Source organism: Bufo gargarizans, chromosome 2 (genome assembly GCF_014858855.1).
Source record: "Bufo gargarizans isolate SCDJY-AF-19 chromosome 2, ASM1485885v1, whole genome shotgun sequence".
Lineage (NCBI taxonomy): Eukaryota > Metazoa > Chordata > Amphibia > Anura > Bufonidae > Bufo > Bufo gargarizans.
The window spans coordinates 565,182,054-565,200,699 of record NC_058081.1 but is presented as its reverse complement, the minus strand read 5'-3'; the positions used below and the strand labels follow the sequence as shown (position 1 = coordinate 565,200,699).

The following is an 18,646-nucleotide window of genomic DNA, read 5'->3' as shown; positions in this document are numbered from 1 at the left end:
TTTAAAGCCAAAAAAAGGTTAAGCCCGGAGAACCCCTTTAACTATATTAATTTCCCTGTCACGGATGCAGTGCAGGCGTACCTCACACCAAAAATGGGTATATGTCACCCACCGAACTAACAGACAGATTATTATATTTCTGTGTCAGGAGTGCAAAGATGGTGCATTGCACCCATAAAAGATCGCTATAGGTTACCCACAGAATTAACAGCCAGATTTATTATTATATTTCTATGTCAGGGGTGCAAAACTAGTGTATTGCACCCACAAAAAAAACACTGTCCCTCACTTCAGCTGCCTGCTTCCTGTCCCTGCACTACTCCGAGCTGATAGGCTGTGCTACACATGATCCAGCTTGTTGCTGGGTCACATGATGCACCGGCCAATCACAGCCATGCCATTACTAGGCATGGCTGTGATGGCTTCTAAGTGCCCACAGCTTAAAAGCTTGTTGATTGGCTGCCCTTCAGCCTTTCAACAAGCTTTATTAAATGCCCGAACACTGAACTCGAACCCAAACTTTTGCTGCAAAGTTCAAGTTTGGGTCCGGGTACCTGAACTTGCAAAGTTCGGTACGGACAGGAACTTTGCAGTTCGGGTTCGCTCAACACTAGTCATTAATATCCGATCGTTGGGGGTCCGACATCCTGCAGCCCCACGGATCAGCTGTACCCTGCAGCCTGTGACACAGGAAATAGCACTGTGAATGGAACAGGAAGCACAGCTCAGTTCAAAGTGTAATGATCGTGCCAGGTAACTGCAGCTAAGCTCTCATTCACTTTAGTAAGACCTGGGCTGCAGCAACCCAGCAGGGCCTCTATAGTTTAAATGGAGCTGTGCGTCCTGCTTCATTTAAATTGTTAGTTACAGCACTAGATCAGTGGGAGTGTTGTACCCTCACCCATCAGATATTGATTAGCTATCCGAACCATAGGTCGTCAGTATCGGGAGCCTGGAAAACCTCATTAAAGCCTAGGCCAGGATAAAACTTTGGAGAAATCAAATATGTGAGTGGTAACCATAGAAAAACCATGTTTGAGAGACATTTTCTCATCTGCCCCCAAAACACCACAGATTCTACAATTGTTATATAGTATATATACCAAACGAGAAAATCCATATCACATAATATACCATAAACCTTAAAATTGTTAATTTTCCTTATATACCTCTTCTAGAATTTACACCTCATAGATTCTGGAGTCAGAGTTGGGTTCCAGTCTGGATTTTGTTAGTCTTTGCCAAATAAATAGTGTTTTTGCTTCTTTCAACAGCCTTGCTCATGAGATTTTTATACCGAAAGACAGTGCGACCTTGACTAGAATTTAGAAGCTGCACACACCGCTAAAGCTACCTGCCACGCTTTGCTGAAGCAGTGTCTCCATTAGGGTGGTAACATGGACCAATTGTTAACTTTTGATTTAGATAGCCCATTCCCACTTCCTGCTCATCCACCTAGAAATTTCAGTCTGAAAATACTGAACTGTATACAGAATATTTTTAACTGTTATGAAGAATATGGATTTTTAATAACAATCTCCATAAGAAGGTGTTCTTCATTTTTGATAGGCAGAACTTTAGAAGCTTTCATGGCTCACATGGAAAAATGTGAATGAGTACTAGAACAAACCTGAAGAACGCTAGTACTATATACAGTAATTTGAGAATGGTAGTCAACAGCCATGTATCAACTTTTGCTCAATACATAAATATGAGTCAAGGTTTAGTTCAACATTTTGGTTGGTCTCAGGTTTGGCAAAAAAAAAGTCCAATTCCTATGTCTCACATTGCCACAAAAAATTCCCAAAATAAAGAAGAAAGTACCGAGACCAAGATGTATGGTTTTGTTTCCGTCTTTAACCGTTTGAGATTATTTTTGCCTCTTTTTGTGTCATATTCAGGTTGCTCATTTCTTTTGCTGTGCTGAGACAAATCTTGAGTCTTCTCTTTTACCAGTGCAATAGCAGGATGGATGCATGGTTTGAGTATATGGCTTGCATGCCTGGACTTGCATGTATATGGTTTGCAGATTAATACTGTTTCACAATATAACAGATGCTCAAGAAAAAAGTTCACTGGTACAAATCCATAATGCCCCATATGATCCAGGTGTGGACATTGATGAGAAAGCAGATGATGTTAAATAACAACCTAAAGATAGAGACATAGAAACCACAGGTTAATATTGCTAGCACAACCAAACTGTGTAAACACATAGGCTCACATTTATCCAATAAGGCATAATTTTAGACAACTCAAATCTCAACCAAGTTGTGATCAGGGGTAGCATTAAAGGGGTTGTCCCACAAAAAATATTCTACAGTTTTCAAACCAGCACCTGGATCTGAATAGTTTTGTGAATGCATGTAATTAAATATTTAAGACATCTACTGAGCTATTTAAAAAAAAAATGTATCTCCGTATTATCCCCTTTTTTTATTTCTCTGTCCGGCTCAATGAAATGGCCGCACATGCTCAGTTTGTCCTTCAACTGCTTCCTCATTTGTGATAGGATGAGAGCTCAAGAAGAAAGACATCCCCCTTGAGAAAAGATACTCCCCTAAATCTAGCAGAGCAATGAATGGGAGGATCTTTTGATCCATGTGCTATACCCCTTTAGGCCCTTTAGATCTGATGCTTGTGCACCAGATCATAAGCTTATTGCCCTGGAACTAGCTAGAGGAAGAGGCTGTAGTCAATATTTGGTCATACTGGTATTTCAGTGGGTTTCTAAGCAGCTCCTCAGCAATCCCATGTTGCGCAGTGTACAGCTCAGCTCATTGTACCGACGGCTGTTCTGTTTATTAGCACACAGTACTTTGCCTGTATGCTGCTGCTGACATGTACAGTACAGACCAAAGGTTTGGACACACCTTCTCATTCAAAGAGTTTTCTTTATTTTCATGACTATGAAAATTGTAGATTCACAATGAAGGCATCAAAACTATAAATTAACACATGTGGAATTATATACATAACAAAAAAGTGTGAAACAACTGAAAATATGTCATATTCTAGGTTCTTCAAAGTAGCCACCTTTTGCTTTGATTACTGCTTTGCACACTCTTGACATTCTTTTGATGAGCTTCAAGAGGTAGTCACCTGAAATGGTTTTCACTTCACAGATGTGCCCTGTCAGGTTTAATAAGTGGGATTTCTTACCTGTTGTGCTTTTTCATAAGTTTAAACAGTTATACTTACTTATTTTAGTTATGATGAGTATTCATTGCCTTTAAGAGCTATGTTGATTTATATTCACTGTTTTGTATGAAGTTTCATGTAGGCCAAAGTAAGTCCATGAGAAGATTACTGTACTGTTCAAAACTAGTGTTATTGTAACAATATATTATACATTTAGAAAGTTAGAAGATACACCGCACCTGCGGATTCTGAGGCTTCATTGTTTTTCCTATCTGAACATGAATTCCACAGTGTGAGAATGGTCTAGATGTTCCTCAAAGTATATATTCATGTATCAAAGTTTGTCCCTCAGCCCTGACACAAGGCCTCTAGATGTCAGAGGTGTGAAGTAGTGAAAATATTAGGCATGTATGAGTTAACCCTTAATGGTATGATGCTTATTGCTTATACAACAGTGCCATCTAGATATAAGCGGTTAATACTACATCAGTAGCAAAATTGCATTCTGGGTAGTATTATGACGCCATTCTCCTTATCAATGCACACACCCCTCCAACAATGATTGGAAAGTTCTAAATTCGGAGGGCGTGTTCATCTGATAAGTTTTGGGTTAAGAAACCAGTTACCAAAAGAAAAAGGGAGAAAAAAAAAAGAAAAAGAAACAAACATTGGGATTATAGATCTCTGGAGAATCATTTGGATTATCGGGAAAAACTCTTGAGAGCTGGCTGCCCCAAGACTCTGCACATCACTTGACCCTTGGGTAATGTATATTTTGTTTTTATGTAGTATTGATCTAAATTAATTGGCTTGATACTTAGCCAGATACCCGCTCACTTGCGGACGTGTAACGTTAGTTGCTACATCAGTATTTTCTCTGATTTCAGTTAAGATGCATATAACTGAATAAAGGAGACAATATTGGAGAAACTCTTTGTTGGGAATCTTTGAATTCCCTAGTTTGATATCAAGCCAATAATTTATACGTTTTGTTGCAATACTACCATTATCTGAAAGATTGGTCATAATTTTTGGGCGGAGCAAGGGCTCGTATCTGTCATCTTGATTGAGTTTTCCGCATAATCCATTGATTGTATATTTCTCACAAAATTTAAAGCTGTATTGCATAATATTCTTGTGTTGGTTGAGTAGTGTTTTGGTGGTATCATATAGTGGTGAATTCTGGGTACTGCATATCATTGTATATTATTGAAATTTATGTTGATTCATTTTCGTTTGTATTTTAACCTATTGTATAATAAACCATTTATATTTTTGCATAGACGCTTGTACCCTGTTTTACTGATTGCACAAAATAATCAGGTTCTTGATTGAACTCTTTGAGATGTTTATGTCCATCTAACGGGTCAATATAGTTTGCATAATTTTTCTTTTGACCCGATAATTTTTTTTTATATTTATATAAAGCATTTGCTTTATATACCCGACATACCTTATAAATGGGGTTGGGACCATCAGTTGCGTTCTGGAGAAGTCAGGTGGATACACAGCTGATAGTCCTACTGAATAGACTGTTAGAATTTGTATTATGGCAAGAAAAAAGCAGCTAAGTAAAGAAAAACAAGTGGCCATCATTACTTTAAGAAATGAAGGTCAGTCAGTCCGAAAAATTGGGAAAACTTTGAAAATGCCCCCAAGTGCAGTCACAAAAACCATCAAGCGCTACAAAGAAAATGGCTCACATGTGGACCGCCCCAGGAAAGGAAGACCAAGAGTCGCCTCTGCTGCGGAGGATAAGTTCATCCGAGTCACCAGCCTCAGAAATCGCAGGTTAACAGCAGCTCAGATTAGAGACCAGGTCAATGCCAAACAGAGTTCTAGCAGCAGACACATCTCTAGAACAACTGTTAAGAGGAGACTGTGTGAATCAGGCCTTCATGGTAGAATATCTGCTAGGAAACCACTGCTAAGGACAGGCAACAAGCAGAAGAGGCTTGTTTGGGCTAAAGAACACAAGGAATGGAGATTAGACCAGTGGAAATCTATGCTTTGGTCTGATGAGTCCAAATTTGAGATCTTTGGTTCCAACCACCATGTCTTTGTGCGACGCAGAAAAGGTGAAGGGATGGACTCTACATGCCTGGTTCCCTCCGTGAAGCATGGAGGAGGAGGTGTGATGGTGCTTTGCTGGTGACACTGTTGGGGATTTATTCAAAATTGAAGGCATACTGAACCAGCATGGCTACCACAGCATCTTGCAGCGGCATGCTATTCCATCCGGTTTGCGTTTAGTTGGACCATCATTTATTTTTCAACAGGACAATGACCCCAAACACACCTCCAGGCTGTGTAAGGGCTATTTGACCATGAAGGAGAGTGATGGGGTGCTGCTCCAGATGACCTGGCCTCCACAGTCACTGGACCTGAACCCAATCGAGATGGTTTGGGGTGAGCGGATGACCGCAGAGTGAAGGCAAAAGGGCCAACAAGTGCTAAGCATCTCTGGGAAATCCTTCAAGACTGTTGGAAGACCATTTCAGGTGACTACCTCTTGAAGCTCATCAAGAGAATGCCAAGAGTGTGCAAAGCAATAATCAAAGCAAAAGGTGGCTACTGTGAAGAACCTAGAATATGACATATTTTCTGTTGTTTCACACATTTTTCTGTTATGTATATAATTCCACATGTGTTAATTCATAGTTTTGATGCCTTCAGTGTGAATCTACATTTTTCATAGTCATGAAAATAAAGAAAACCCTTTGAATGAGAAGGTGTGTCCAAACTTTTGGTCTGTACTGTATATATGCAGTGTTGTAGCGGGGGGGGGAGGGGGGGCGTTGCGCCGGGCGCTAAATTGTAGGGGGCGCCAGGCAGCATAATAAGGGTGATGGAAGCCTATGGCTCCCATCCCCTCCGTTCTGTCTCATAAGCTTCAGGCCAGGCCTGAAGCCTATGAAGCAGTAGAATAGTGCAGGAAATCGTGATTACATCACCGTGACCTTCTGCGCCGTGTCTCGCGAGATGGCGTAATGACGCGGCGCAAGAGGGCACGGTGATGTGCTCCTGACCACCTGAGCAAAGGCTGCAAGAGGCGATGAAGACAGGCGAGTATATATTTATTTTTTATGTAAGTACTAGGGGCCATATTGGGGGCACTATGGAAGTGGGGGCAGAATGGGGGCCATTACATATTATACAGAGGGGACAATATATATTATAAAGAGGAGCCATTGTATATTATACAGAAGGGCCATTGTATATTATACAGAGGGGCCAATATATATTATACAGAGGGGCCATTATATATAATAATTATACAGGGGGGCCATTATATATTATAATTATATAGAGGGCCCATTAATAATGGCCCCTCTGTATAATTATAATATATAATGGCCCCTCTGTATAATATATAATGATCACCTTGTATAATTAATATATATAATGGCCTCCCTGTATAATAAATAATGGCACCTTTGTATAATTATTATATATAATGGTTCCACTGTATAATATATAATGGCCCCCCAGTATAATTATTATATATAATGGCCCCTCTGCATAATTATTATATAATGACCCCTCTGTAATATTAGGATATATAATAGCCCCCCTCTGTATTATTATTACATATATAATGGCCCCTCTATAATTATTATATATACTGACCCCCCCCAGTATTATTAGGATATACAGGGAGTGCAGAATTATTAGGCAAATGAGTATTTTGACCACATCATCCTCTTTATGCATGTTGTCTTACTCCAAGCTGTAGAGGCTCGAAAGCCTACTACCAATTAAGCATATTAGGTGATGTAATGAGAAGGGGTGTGGTCTAATGACATCAACACCCTATATCACGTGTGCATAATTATTAGGCAACTTCCTTTCCTTTGGCAAAATGGGTCAAAAGAAGGACTTGACAGGCTCAGAAAAGTCAAAAATAGTGAGATATCTTGCAGAGGGATGCAGCACTCTTAAAATTGCAAAGCTTCTGAAGCATGATCATCGAACAATCAAGCGTTTCATTCAAAATAGTCAACAGGGTCGCAAGAAGCGTGTGGAAAAACCAAGGCGCAAAATAACTGCCCATGAACTGAGAAAAGTCAAGCGTGCAGCTGCCAAGATGCCACTTGCCACCAGTTTGGCCATATTTCAGAGCTGCAACATCACTGGAGTGCCCAAAAGAACAAGGTGTGCAATACTCAGAGACATGGCCAAGGTAAGAAAGGCTGAAGACGACCACCACTGAACAAGACACACAAGCTGAAACGTCAAGACTGGGCCAAGAAATATCTCAACACTGATTTTTCTAAGGTTTTATGGACTGATGAAATGAGAGTGAGTCTTGATGGGCCAGATGGATGGGCCCGTGGCTGGATTGGTAAAGGGCAGAGAGCTCCAGTCCGACTCAGACGCCAGCAAGGTGGAGGTGGAGTACTGGTTTGGGCTGGTATCATCAAAGATGAGCTTGTGGGGCCTTTTCGGGTTGAGGATGGAGTCAAGCTCAACTCCCAGTCCTACTGCCAGTTTCTGGAAGACACCTTCTTCAAGAAAATGGTACAGGAAGAAGTCTGCATCCTTCAAGAAAAACATGATTTTCATGCAGGACAATGCTCCATCACACGCGTCCAAGTACTCCACAGCGTGGCTGGCAAGAAAGGGTATAAAAGAAGAAAATCTAATGACATGGCCTCCTTGTTCACCTGATCTGAACCCCATTGAGAACCTGTGGTCCATCATCAAATGTGAGATTTACAAGGAGGGAAAACAGTACACCTCTCTGAACAGTGTCTGGGAGGCTGTGGTTGCTGCTGCACGCAATGTTGATGGTGAACAGATCAAAACACTGACAGAATCCATGGATGGCAGGCTTTTGAGTGTCCTTGCAAAGAAAGGCGGCTATATTGGTCACTGATTTGTTTTTGTTTTGTTTTTGAATGTCAGAAATGTATATTTGTGAATGTTGAGATGTTATATTGGTTTCACTGGTAAAAATAAATAATTGAAATGGGTATATATTTGTTTTTTGTTAAGTTGCCTAATAATTATGCACAGTAATAGTCACCTGCACACACAGATATCCCCCTAAAATAGCTAAAACTAAAAACAAACTAAAAACTACTTCCAAAAATATTTAGCTTTGATATTTTTTGGGTTCATTGAGAACATGGTTGTTGTTCAATAATAAAATTAATCCTCAAAAATACAACTTGCCTAATAATTCTGCACTCCCTGTATAATGGCCCATTATATATCGTAATATTACAGAGGGGCCATTATATATTATACAGAGGGGGTCATTATAAATAACAATAATAATAATAATAATAACTAATAATAAAACTCTGCAGAGATGAGACGCAGCTGAAAGCACATGTCATGGCGGTCTTATCTACGAATGAAGACGTTGAGGAAAGTCTACATCACAGGAGATGTCACTGGATGGATAAGGTATGTGGTGCTGTATTATACTGTATATTTTGTAGTGATGTATGTAATGTCCAAACACATATTTGTTTCACGGTAGGGTTGGGGGGTGGATTGAGAATATGGCCCACCCTGCCGCATCCAGGCCCCAGACTTCAGGTCACACTGTGCGTGTTCTGAATTCTAGGGCCTCACACCCATCTACTACATTATCTGTACTCAGAGAGTTATCCCTGTGTTATCTGTAGTGTTACATAGGACTGCTACATTATCTGTAGAAAGGGCGTGTCCACAGGTTGGGGAGCGCATTATATGGCACCCACGCTACGCCACTGTATATATGTATAGCTGCACCCCAGAGGTCCTGTCTCCATAGAGTGTATGACCTCTGAAAAATCCTACAGCTCGGTATAGCACCACTGCTCCATCCTACAACAGCTCCAGACTCCCTCCCCTGCTGCCGTGGATGGCAAAAGAAGATAAGCTGATCCAAACAACCAGGCATAAAGTATATATGCAGTGACCCAGTGGATCACTGCTAAAAGGATAAATATGTGATGGCTATTTTTAGAGTTGTATCTCATTATAAACTGCTGTTTTACTGTTTGTAGTCCTGAGGGCTATGTATATGGCAACAGTAACTAGGAATAGGGCAGGCCAAACCCTTGGGCTTGGTCCTTTCCATGCCATGTGTCATCCTCTGAAGAAGAGGGCTAGCTGAGCAGCCATTCAAAGAAAGATTGAGCATGAAGCAGCATTCGTTTATGGCTCTGGACTCCACAGCTTTGACTGTGTGAGAAGCTTCAGTCTTCCAGTCACCTTTGAGGGACAGATATTGGTCTGTCATAAAGGTGGCACTCCTCGGCTGGACTGGGGCGATAGTAACGTTTATTGGCAAGGAACTCAGGTAGCTCGTGTGATGGACTCTCTATACCCAGCCTCAGAATATATGTGTAATGCCTGCATTTCATAAAGTATGTGAATGCTGCCTAATCGTCAGTAGAGGTTGACTGTTTATTAAACCGCACCAGACTACCACATCCTCTCATCATTCTGCGGCTACGCCTCTCTGTTCATCTATCGCTGCCTGGTTATCTTCAGCAGTCCCACAAATTGGAGCAGTGGTCAAACATGCACACCACTGCTTAAGGCCTCATGCACACGACAGTTGTTTTTCTCGGCCTCCGTTCCGTTTTTTTGGTGGATAGGATGGGGACCCATTCATTTCAATGGGCCAGCAAAAAAATGCTGATAGTTCACACGTTTGTGTTCCACGTCCGTTGTCCGTATTTCCCTTCAGCAAAAAAAATAGTGCATGTCCCACTTTTATCACATTTGCGGACATAGATAGGCATTTATTAATAAGAGATATGTGGAAAAAAACGTATCCTCCCAAAAAAAACGTATGCCGCATCCGTTTTTTGGGGCGGACGCACAATTTGCGGACGCAAAAAACAACTGTCGTGTGCATGTGGACTAACTTTGACACCCTCATTCTTGTGATCACTGGGGGTCCCAGCAGTCAGAACTCCCAGCAATCAGACACTTGCAGTATGCCAGTATCCTGTGGATTGTAAGTATCTAGGTATTAAATTTCTTTTTGAGATTAACCCATTTGAAGTACCTGCTTTGGGTCAAAATGCCATGCATGCATACCCTTTCAGAAAATACAACCCTTAATTATCACAGCCCATGGTAATTACAGCACAGTTTTTTTGTTTTGTTTTTGGGGTGGGATGGGGACATTTACTGCCATTAACTTTTCCACTGGCTCCAATTATACTTTCTCTGCGGTGTAGACATGCAAATATTTTTTATTGTTTAAAAAAAAAAATCTCAGTTCATAAATATGTCTAAATTGTGGTAAATAGAAATAAAACAAATTTACTGGCGCTCTTACTTAAAAATGTTGTGAGTATGCTGCAAGAAAGGTCAGTGCCGCAATGACAATTTGAAGAAGCAAGGGTACTTTCACACTTGCGGCAGAGGATTCCGGCAGGCAGGCCCATCGCCGTAAATCCAGACGCAAACTGATGGCATTTGTCAGTTTCAATGTAAATTAATGCCGGATCCGGCATTCCGCCAAGTGATAAGTATTTTTGGCCGGAGAGAAAACTGCAGCATGCTACAGTATTTTCTCCGTCCAAAAAACGTAAGAGGGACTGAACTGTTGCATCCTGATGCATATTGAACAGCTTGCTCTCCATTCAGAATGCATTAGGACAAAACTGATCAGTTTTTTTCCGGTATTGAGCCCAGAGGACAGAACTCAACACCGGAAAAGAAAAACGCTAGTGTGAAAGTACCCTAAAAGAAGAATTCCTGTGCTTACTGTCTGACTGCACCCAAGTACAGGTGACTAGTAGCAGGGTTCTACCACGTCTCCTGTCCTCTAAGTTGTAATTAGTATTTATATGTGACACCGTCACGCCTACCTGTACTTGTAGATGACAGTCCACAATGTTGATGTGTAGTGGTGAATACTTGATAGTTGTCCTGATCCTCCAGTCCGGTAGAAGCAGTCAGGCTGTGTAGTTGGAAAACGTGCCCCAGCCGGCAGCACGTTTCCTATTCAAAAAAGCTTGTGCTCTAAATCAGAGCGCTGGTGACATCACACTAGCTTACAGCTACAGGAGCTGTTGTGGACCAAAAATCTGACGCATTTATAAAGGATCGCCTTTCTTCCTCAGGGATAGAGTCCTCTTGCCCGTGCTTCTCCTTAGGAATCCTTTTGGGTTTGGGTTATTCAGATCAGGTTATTGCAAGGCAGTCTTTAAGTTAGGGAGACAGAACACAATTTCAGTTGTCAAATGCGAATAGCTCCACAGTCCCGTGGGGGGAGGGTATTCAAATAAAAAATCCATCTTTTCTCATCTTGTGACAGGTGTTTTATTAAATCACCTCCTTTCCTTCCAGTTTTTACCTTCTCCATGCCACATACTGATGACCCTTCCAATTGCTATCGTGTACCTCCAGGTAATGTCTGGATGGGGGATGACCCTCATATTTTCTCCCACTTTTTGTTCTGAATATATATGTATATATATATATATATATATATACAGTACAGACCAAAAGTTTGGACACACCTTCTCATTCAAAGAGTTTTCTTTATTTTCATGACTATGAAAATTGTAGATTCACACTGAAGGCATCAAAACTATGAATTAACACATGTGGAATTATATACATAACAAAAAAGTGTGAAACAACTGAAAATATGTCATATTCTAGGTTCTTCAAAGTAGCCACCTTTTGCTTTGATTACTGCTTTGCACACTCTTGGCATTCTCTTGATGAGCTTCAAGAGGTAGTCACCTGAAATGGTCTTCCAACAGTCTTGAAGGAGTTCCCAGAGATGCTTAGCACTTGTTGGCCCTTTTGCCTTCACTCTGCGGTCCAGCTCACCCCAAACCATCTCGATTGGGTTCAGGTCCGGTGACGGCTAGGTCATCTGGCGCAGCACTCCATCACTCTCCTTCATGGTCAAATAGCCCTTACACAGCCTGGAGGTGTGTTTGGGGTCATTGTCCTGTTGAAAAATAAATGATGGTCCAACTAAACGCAAACCGGATGGAATAGCATGCCGCTGCAAGATGCTGTGGCAGCCATGATGGTTCAGTATGCCTTCAATTTTGAATAAATCCCCAACAGTGTCACCAGCAAAGCACCCCCACACCATCACACCTCCTCCTCCATGCTTCACGGTGGGAACCAGGCATGTAGAGTCCATCCGTTCACCTTTTCTGCGTCGCACAAAGACACGGTGGTTGGAACCAAAGATTTCAAATTTGGACTCATCAGACCAAACCACAGATTTCCACTGGTCTAATGTCCATTCCTTGTGTTCTTTAGCCCAAACACGTCTCTTCTACTTGTTGCCTGTCCTTAGCAGTGGTTTCCTAGCAGATATTCTACCATGAAGGCCTGATTCACACAGTCTCTAGAGATGTGTCTGCTGCTAGAACTCTGTGTGACATTGACCTGGTCTCTAATCTGAGCTGCTGTTAACCTGCGATTTCTGGGGCTTGTGACTCGGATTAATTTATCCTCCGCAGCAGAGGTGACTCTTGGTCTTCCTTTCCTGGGGCGGTCCGCATGTGACCCAGTTTCTTTGTAGCGCTTGATGGTTTTTGTGACTGCACTTGGGGACACTTTCAAAGTTTTCCCAATTTTTCGGACTGACTGACTTTCATTTCTTAAAGTAATGATGGCCACTCGTTTTTTTTACTTAGCTGCTCTTTTCTTGCCATAATGCAAATTCTAACAGTCTATTCAGTAGGACTATCAGCTGTGTATCCACCTGACTTCTCCACAACGCAACTGATGGTCCCAACCCCATTTATAAGGCAAGAAATCTCACTTATTAAACCTGACAGGGCACACCTATGAAGGGAAAACCATTTCAGGTGACTACCTCTTGAAGCTCATCAAGAGAATGCCAAGAGTGTGCAAAGCAGTAATCAAAGCAAAAGGCTACTTTGAAGAACCTAGAATATGACATATTTTCAGTTGTTTCACACTTTTTTGTTATGTATATAATTCCACATGTGTTAATTCATAGTTTTGATGCCTTCAGTGTGAATCTACAATTTTTATAGTCATGAAAATAAAGAAAACTCATTGAATGAGAAGGTGTGTCCAAACTTTTGGTCTGTACTGTATATATATATATATATATATATATATATACAGTACAGACCAAAAGTTTGTAGAGTCACATTGAAGGCATCAAAACTATGAATTAACACATGTGGAATTATATACATAACAAAGAAAATTGAAACAACTGAAAATATGTCATATTCTAGGTTCTTCAAAGTAGCCACCTTTTGCTTTGATTACTGCTTTGCACACTCTTGGCATTCTCTTGATGAGCTTCAAGAGGTAGTCACCTGAAATGGTCTTTCAACAGTCTTGAAGGAGTTCCCAGAGATGCTTAGCACTTGTTGGCCCTATATATATATATGGAAACGGACAGCACTTCCAATAGAAAACCGTGATTTATTCAGCCCAAGTGGCACAATGAGGCAACGTTTCAGCTTGGACACAGAGCCTTTCTCAAGCATAAACCATAAGTGCAATACAGAGTATAAATAGACAACCATGATTAAGGGGTGGAGCAATCAATCAACATGATCATTACAATATAAATATAATAAAAATAGTGAATACAATGTGAAATAACATGATGCAGTGTATTGCAATGATTATAAAAAGCATGATTGCATGTGGATTACAAAAATTGATAATAATAAAGTGCAAACAATGAATAGAATCCATAAATAACACCAATACATATCAGCTGCCGTGTATCATGATAATTAGATTAAAATATGAACAGGTGGAGCAATGGATAAGATCAATAACATACCACACAGAACAATCGTAAATCCACATGCGGTCAATGGCCAAACTCGGCGTGTAACAACTAGCAATGCACAAGGGCCAGGTTGCGTCTCGACTGTGTGATCTCATGCCGTATCCGGGGTGGACGTATCATGCATCTCCTCCCCATTCGGATGTGGCCAATGCTACCAATGTTCCAACGCGCATGCCCACATCAAGCCGAGGAAGCGCAAAGTTGTCCCAAGTTGTAATACTATTATAATATCAGCTAGCAGGAAGCAAATATAGGATGTGGACACTCCTTTTGAAGGGGGTACATCATCCTAATAATTGGGCATGCAGTATGAGCCCGAACGGCACTGCCGTGCCAATCGCGCATCTAAGCACCGCCCCATACACGCCTCTTATCCCAGCCAAGAACAGGGTTCTCCTGACAACTATGGGATACAATATAAATAATATACTGTACATCAAGGCTCAACCTGGACAATGGCACTGATAACAATAACACAATTGTACTAGACAAGCATGGGATAACGATGTTCATCCATAAAGTATGCTAATGTCTTCTCCATATTACTCCACATCTTTCATTGGAAATACTATAAGAGAAAGAGAATAGAATCATCAAAAACTTGTATGATCACTTAAGAATCCCTTAAGAATATACCCCTGGATTGTAATCAATTCAAACCATTAGGTCTCAAAGTATTCAATGCATGTATCCAAAACAATTCCTTCTTTTTTAAAAGCAAAATTCTATTCCCTCCACGTCTGGCTAAAGGAATATGGTCAATAATCCAACATTTTAATTGTTTCTCTGAGTGATTTAATTTAAAAAATGTTTGGGAATGGGCAAATCCTGGCGTTTCTTCCTAATAGTGGATTGATGGTTGTTTAAACAGGTTTTCAGATCTGTTGATGTCTCACCCACATACAATAATTTGCATGGGCAGCTTAAGACATATATCACAAAGTTAGAATTACATGTGAGGTAAAAAGGAATAGAATACCTCACATCAGTGATCGGATGTACAAAAACTTTGCCCTTGCAAATATGTTTACAATTGACACAGCTGAAACATGGGAAGCATCCCAGACTCCGCTGGGTCAAAGTGCCCTGTACTGATCTAGGACCGGGACCAATATCAGCTCTCACCAGCTGGTCGCGCAAATTCCTAGATCTCCGATAGGAGAACAAAGGAGGGGACCTGAATTCCGGAAATTGATTCAAGCAAGCTCCCAAAATACCCCAATGTTTCCTGATGATCCAGTTGACTTCATTGCTATGCTCAGTATATCGTGAGATAAATGGAATCCTATGATGGGATCCTTTTACATCCTTTCTCATCAATGTATCGTGTCTGTCAATAGAATGTACCTTGTCAATTTGAGACTGTAATAATCTAGGAGGATACCCCCTTTGTTTAAACTTGTCAACCATGACTTCATGTCATCAAGAACATCGGGGTTGGAAACAATCCTTTTGGCTCTCAGAAATTGGGAGAAAGGGAGATGTTTGACCATGTTACGTGGGTGTCCACTGTCAAAATGCAGGAGGGTGTTTTTATCTGTCGGTTTAGTAAATAAATACGTATGTAATTGTCCCTCATGATACCTGACCGTGGTATCCAAAAATTGGATCTCAGTTTCCGAGTATACAAGGGTGAATTGCAACTCCTTGTTAACACTATTCAAGTAGCACTGAAAATCCAATAGTTTGGAGCAGTCCACAGTCCAGATAAGGAAGATGTCGTTGATGTATCTCCACCACCTCAGCATCCTGCTGCGGTGGTGGGAAACATGGACGACATCTTCCTCAAAACATCTCATGAATATTTTGGCGTATGTAGGTTCTATGTTGGACCCCATAGCAACACCCCTTATTTGTTTGTAGAATACATCCTGAAAAAGAAAATAGTTCTACCTCAGAATAATATTGAGGAGATCTATAATAAAATCACACGCTTGTGCAGTAAGGGACGACATGTCTAACATACGTCTAACTGCCATGATACCAAGGTCATGGTCGATCGAGGTATATAATGACGTCACGTCAAAGGAAGCTAGATGTATTGAATGTAAGTCATTGAGGTCAATGTTGTCCAAATTTAGGAGCAGTCTGGAGTGCTAAATATACGTCCGTATCATCAAGTTGTCGTCTGATCTCCGCAATATATTTGATGGTAACCAAGACGACAACTGCACCCCCCTTATCTGCGGGTTTCACAGTAAGGAGGGGATAATTTCTCAATTGTTCAATGACCTAAATCTCCAGCCGTGTTAGATTAGGATTTTTAAATTCACTCCCACCACATAGTGTTTTATAGTGTGATAATTCAGATCTGACCACAGTCATGTAGGCATCAATGGCAGGTTCATTAATTATAGGAGAGAAATTACTCTTAAGAGACAGACTTAGACCGCCCAATGTGAGCTCACTCAATTGGGCTGTACCAGACCGTGTCTTATTGTAAAACCAAGCTTTTGAGTTTAATCCTGTAAAAAAAAGATAACAAATCTATATCTAAATGAAACCAATTAAGCGAAGTTGATGGACAAAAAGTCAATCCCTTATTCAAGACACTTACTTGTGCAGGGGTAAGAATCTTGGATGACAGATTAATAACAGTCATTTCCCCTTTGGCATCTGGGGTTTGCCGGCCTGGGCACGATATTTGCTGTTGCGCCATTTTGTAGGTTCTTCGATGTCTGCGGCCACCCTGTCTGGTGCGGCCTCTTTTTTGTGCTGGTTGTTGGGTCTGCTCCCTAAAAGAAGACTGTTCCATTCCAGGTGTCTGTACATTCCTTTTTCTCTTCCTATCTTTCTGATTTGAGGTGCCATTTTCAAACTGCCATGAATAAATTGAGCCTCTTTTATAGTCATCCAGATCCCTGGTCCATTTGGAACGTTTACCTTCTTCAAGCTCAGCCTTAAATTTGGACACATATAGTGCTATGTTGTCTGTGAAAAGAGTAAGTTCATCTGGGGACATAGAGGTCTGCAACGCCCGTTCAATTTCCCCCATCTCAACCGCTGTAGAAGATAGTTCCTCTTGTATGTATAGCACATTCAAGAGAATAAAGTCCAGAGAATATCTGTTGGAGAGAACTTCAAGTTTTTTGCAATAAACAGAATTATTGAAAAACAAATTGGGTCTGAGATGTGATCTCTGACCCGTGGTATCCTTTGGGCCTTGTAATATTTACCCAAGGTGGTCATATGTAGGCCGAATGAGGCCGTCTTTTTGGATAAAAACTCAAATGTTTTCTTTAATTCTTTCACTGATGGGGTATTTAAAAAGGTGGCATCTCCCCCAATGCCCCGCATAATATGTTCTGCTTCCTCCTGTGAGTAGGTGGGGCCACGTGGAAATTCTGTATCCATAGTCAAAAAGGTATTATGAACCGCTAAGGGTAGCAAAGAAAAATTATGCTAAGCCAAACAAGTAAAAATACAAAAAGAAAAAATATGGCAGCACCAATTCACAAAAATAGTCACGGGTGCTATGTCCCAGGGTGTAACTTCTTACCCAGAAATATAGACAGAAACAGACAGCACTTCCAATAGAAAACCGTGATTTATTCAGCCCAAGTGGCACAGTGAGGCAATGTTTCGGCTCGGACACTTGAGCCTTTCTCAAGAATAAACCATAAGTGCAATACAGAGTATAAATAGACAACCATGGTCAAGGGGTGGAGCAATGAATCAACATGATCATTACAATATAAATATAATAAAAATAGTGAATACAATGTGAAATAACATGATGCTGTGTATTACAATGATTATAAAAAGCATGATTGCATGTGGATTACAAAAATTGATAATAATAAAGTGCAAACAATGAATGGAATCTATAAATTACACCAATACATATCAGCTGCCGTGTATCATGATAATTAGATTAAAATATGAACAGGTGGAGCAAAGGATAAGATCAATAACATACCAGACAGAACCATCGTAAATCCACATGCGGTCAATGGCCAAACTCGGCGTGTAACAACTAGCAATGCGCAAGCGTATTCGTAATACGCGAATAATTAAATCGTATATTATTCGCGATAAATAGAAAAATATCGCGAAATCGAATATGGCACCTCCCACTCATCACTAGTGATCTCATGCCGTATCCGGGGTGGACGTATCACGCATCTCCTCCCCATTCGGACGCGGCCAGACCGGAAGCTGCTACCAATGTTCCAACGCGCATGCCCACATCAAGCCGAGTTGGGAAGCGCCATATTGGATATTGGCGAAGTTGTCCCAAGTTGTAATACTATTATAATATCAGCTAGCAGGAAGCCAATATAGGACATGGACACTCCTTGTCAAGGGGGTACATCATCCTAATAATTGGGCATGCAATATGAGCCCGAACGGCACTGCTGTGCCAATCGCGCATCTAAGCACCGCCCCATACACGCCTCCTATCCCAGCCAAGAACAGGGTTCTCCTGACAACTATGGGATACAATATAAAAATATACATCAAGGCTCAACCTGGACAATGGCACTGATAACAATAACACAAATGTACTAGACAAGCATGTGATAACGATGTTTATCTATAAAGTATGCTAATGTCTTCTCCATATTACTCCACATCTTTCATCGGAAATACTATAAGAGAAAGAGAATAGAATCATCAAAAACTTGTATGATCATTTATGTTTAACAATAATCACCACTACAGAACAAAGACAAAACAAAAAATGCAAAAGGACATTATGAGGCAAACCAATCCCTTAAGAATATACCC

At 40.8% G+C, this 18,646-nt stretch overlaps 1 protein-coding gene across 18 annotated transcripts in view; it reads right to left on the bottom strand.

Annotated features, from left to right (window-relative positions):
• Positions 1 to 18,646, bottom strand: part of FLT3LG (fms related receptor tyrosine kinase 3 ligand) — a 254,839-nt gene that overhangs the window by 30,364 nt on the left and 205,829 nt on the right. For 3 of the 18 annotated variants that reach the window (XR_006387915.1, XR_006387910.1, XR_006387912.1), the window contains 2 exons: positions 16,473 to 17,292; positions 1,170 to 2,151 (listed from right to left, as the gene is read on the bottom strand). The exons of 11 other annotated variants lie outside the window; for them this stretch is intronic. Coding sequence is in view for 1 of the 7 variants with exons in the window: in XM_044281663.1 (XP_044137598.1) it covers positions 18,496 to 18,507 (12 nt within the window). In the remaining 6 variants the exon portion in view is untranslated. Of the gene's footprint in view, positions 1 to 1,169; positions 2,152 to 10,967; positions 11,304 to 16,472; positions 17,293 to 17,507; positions 18,508 to 18,646 lie in introns of those variants that run through there. 4 more of the 18 variants (XR_006387911.1, XR_006387914.1, XR_006387913.1 and 1 more) reach the window with 3 other exon arrangements.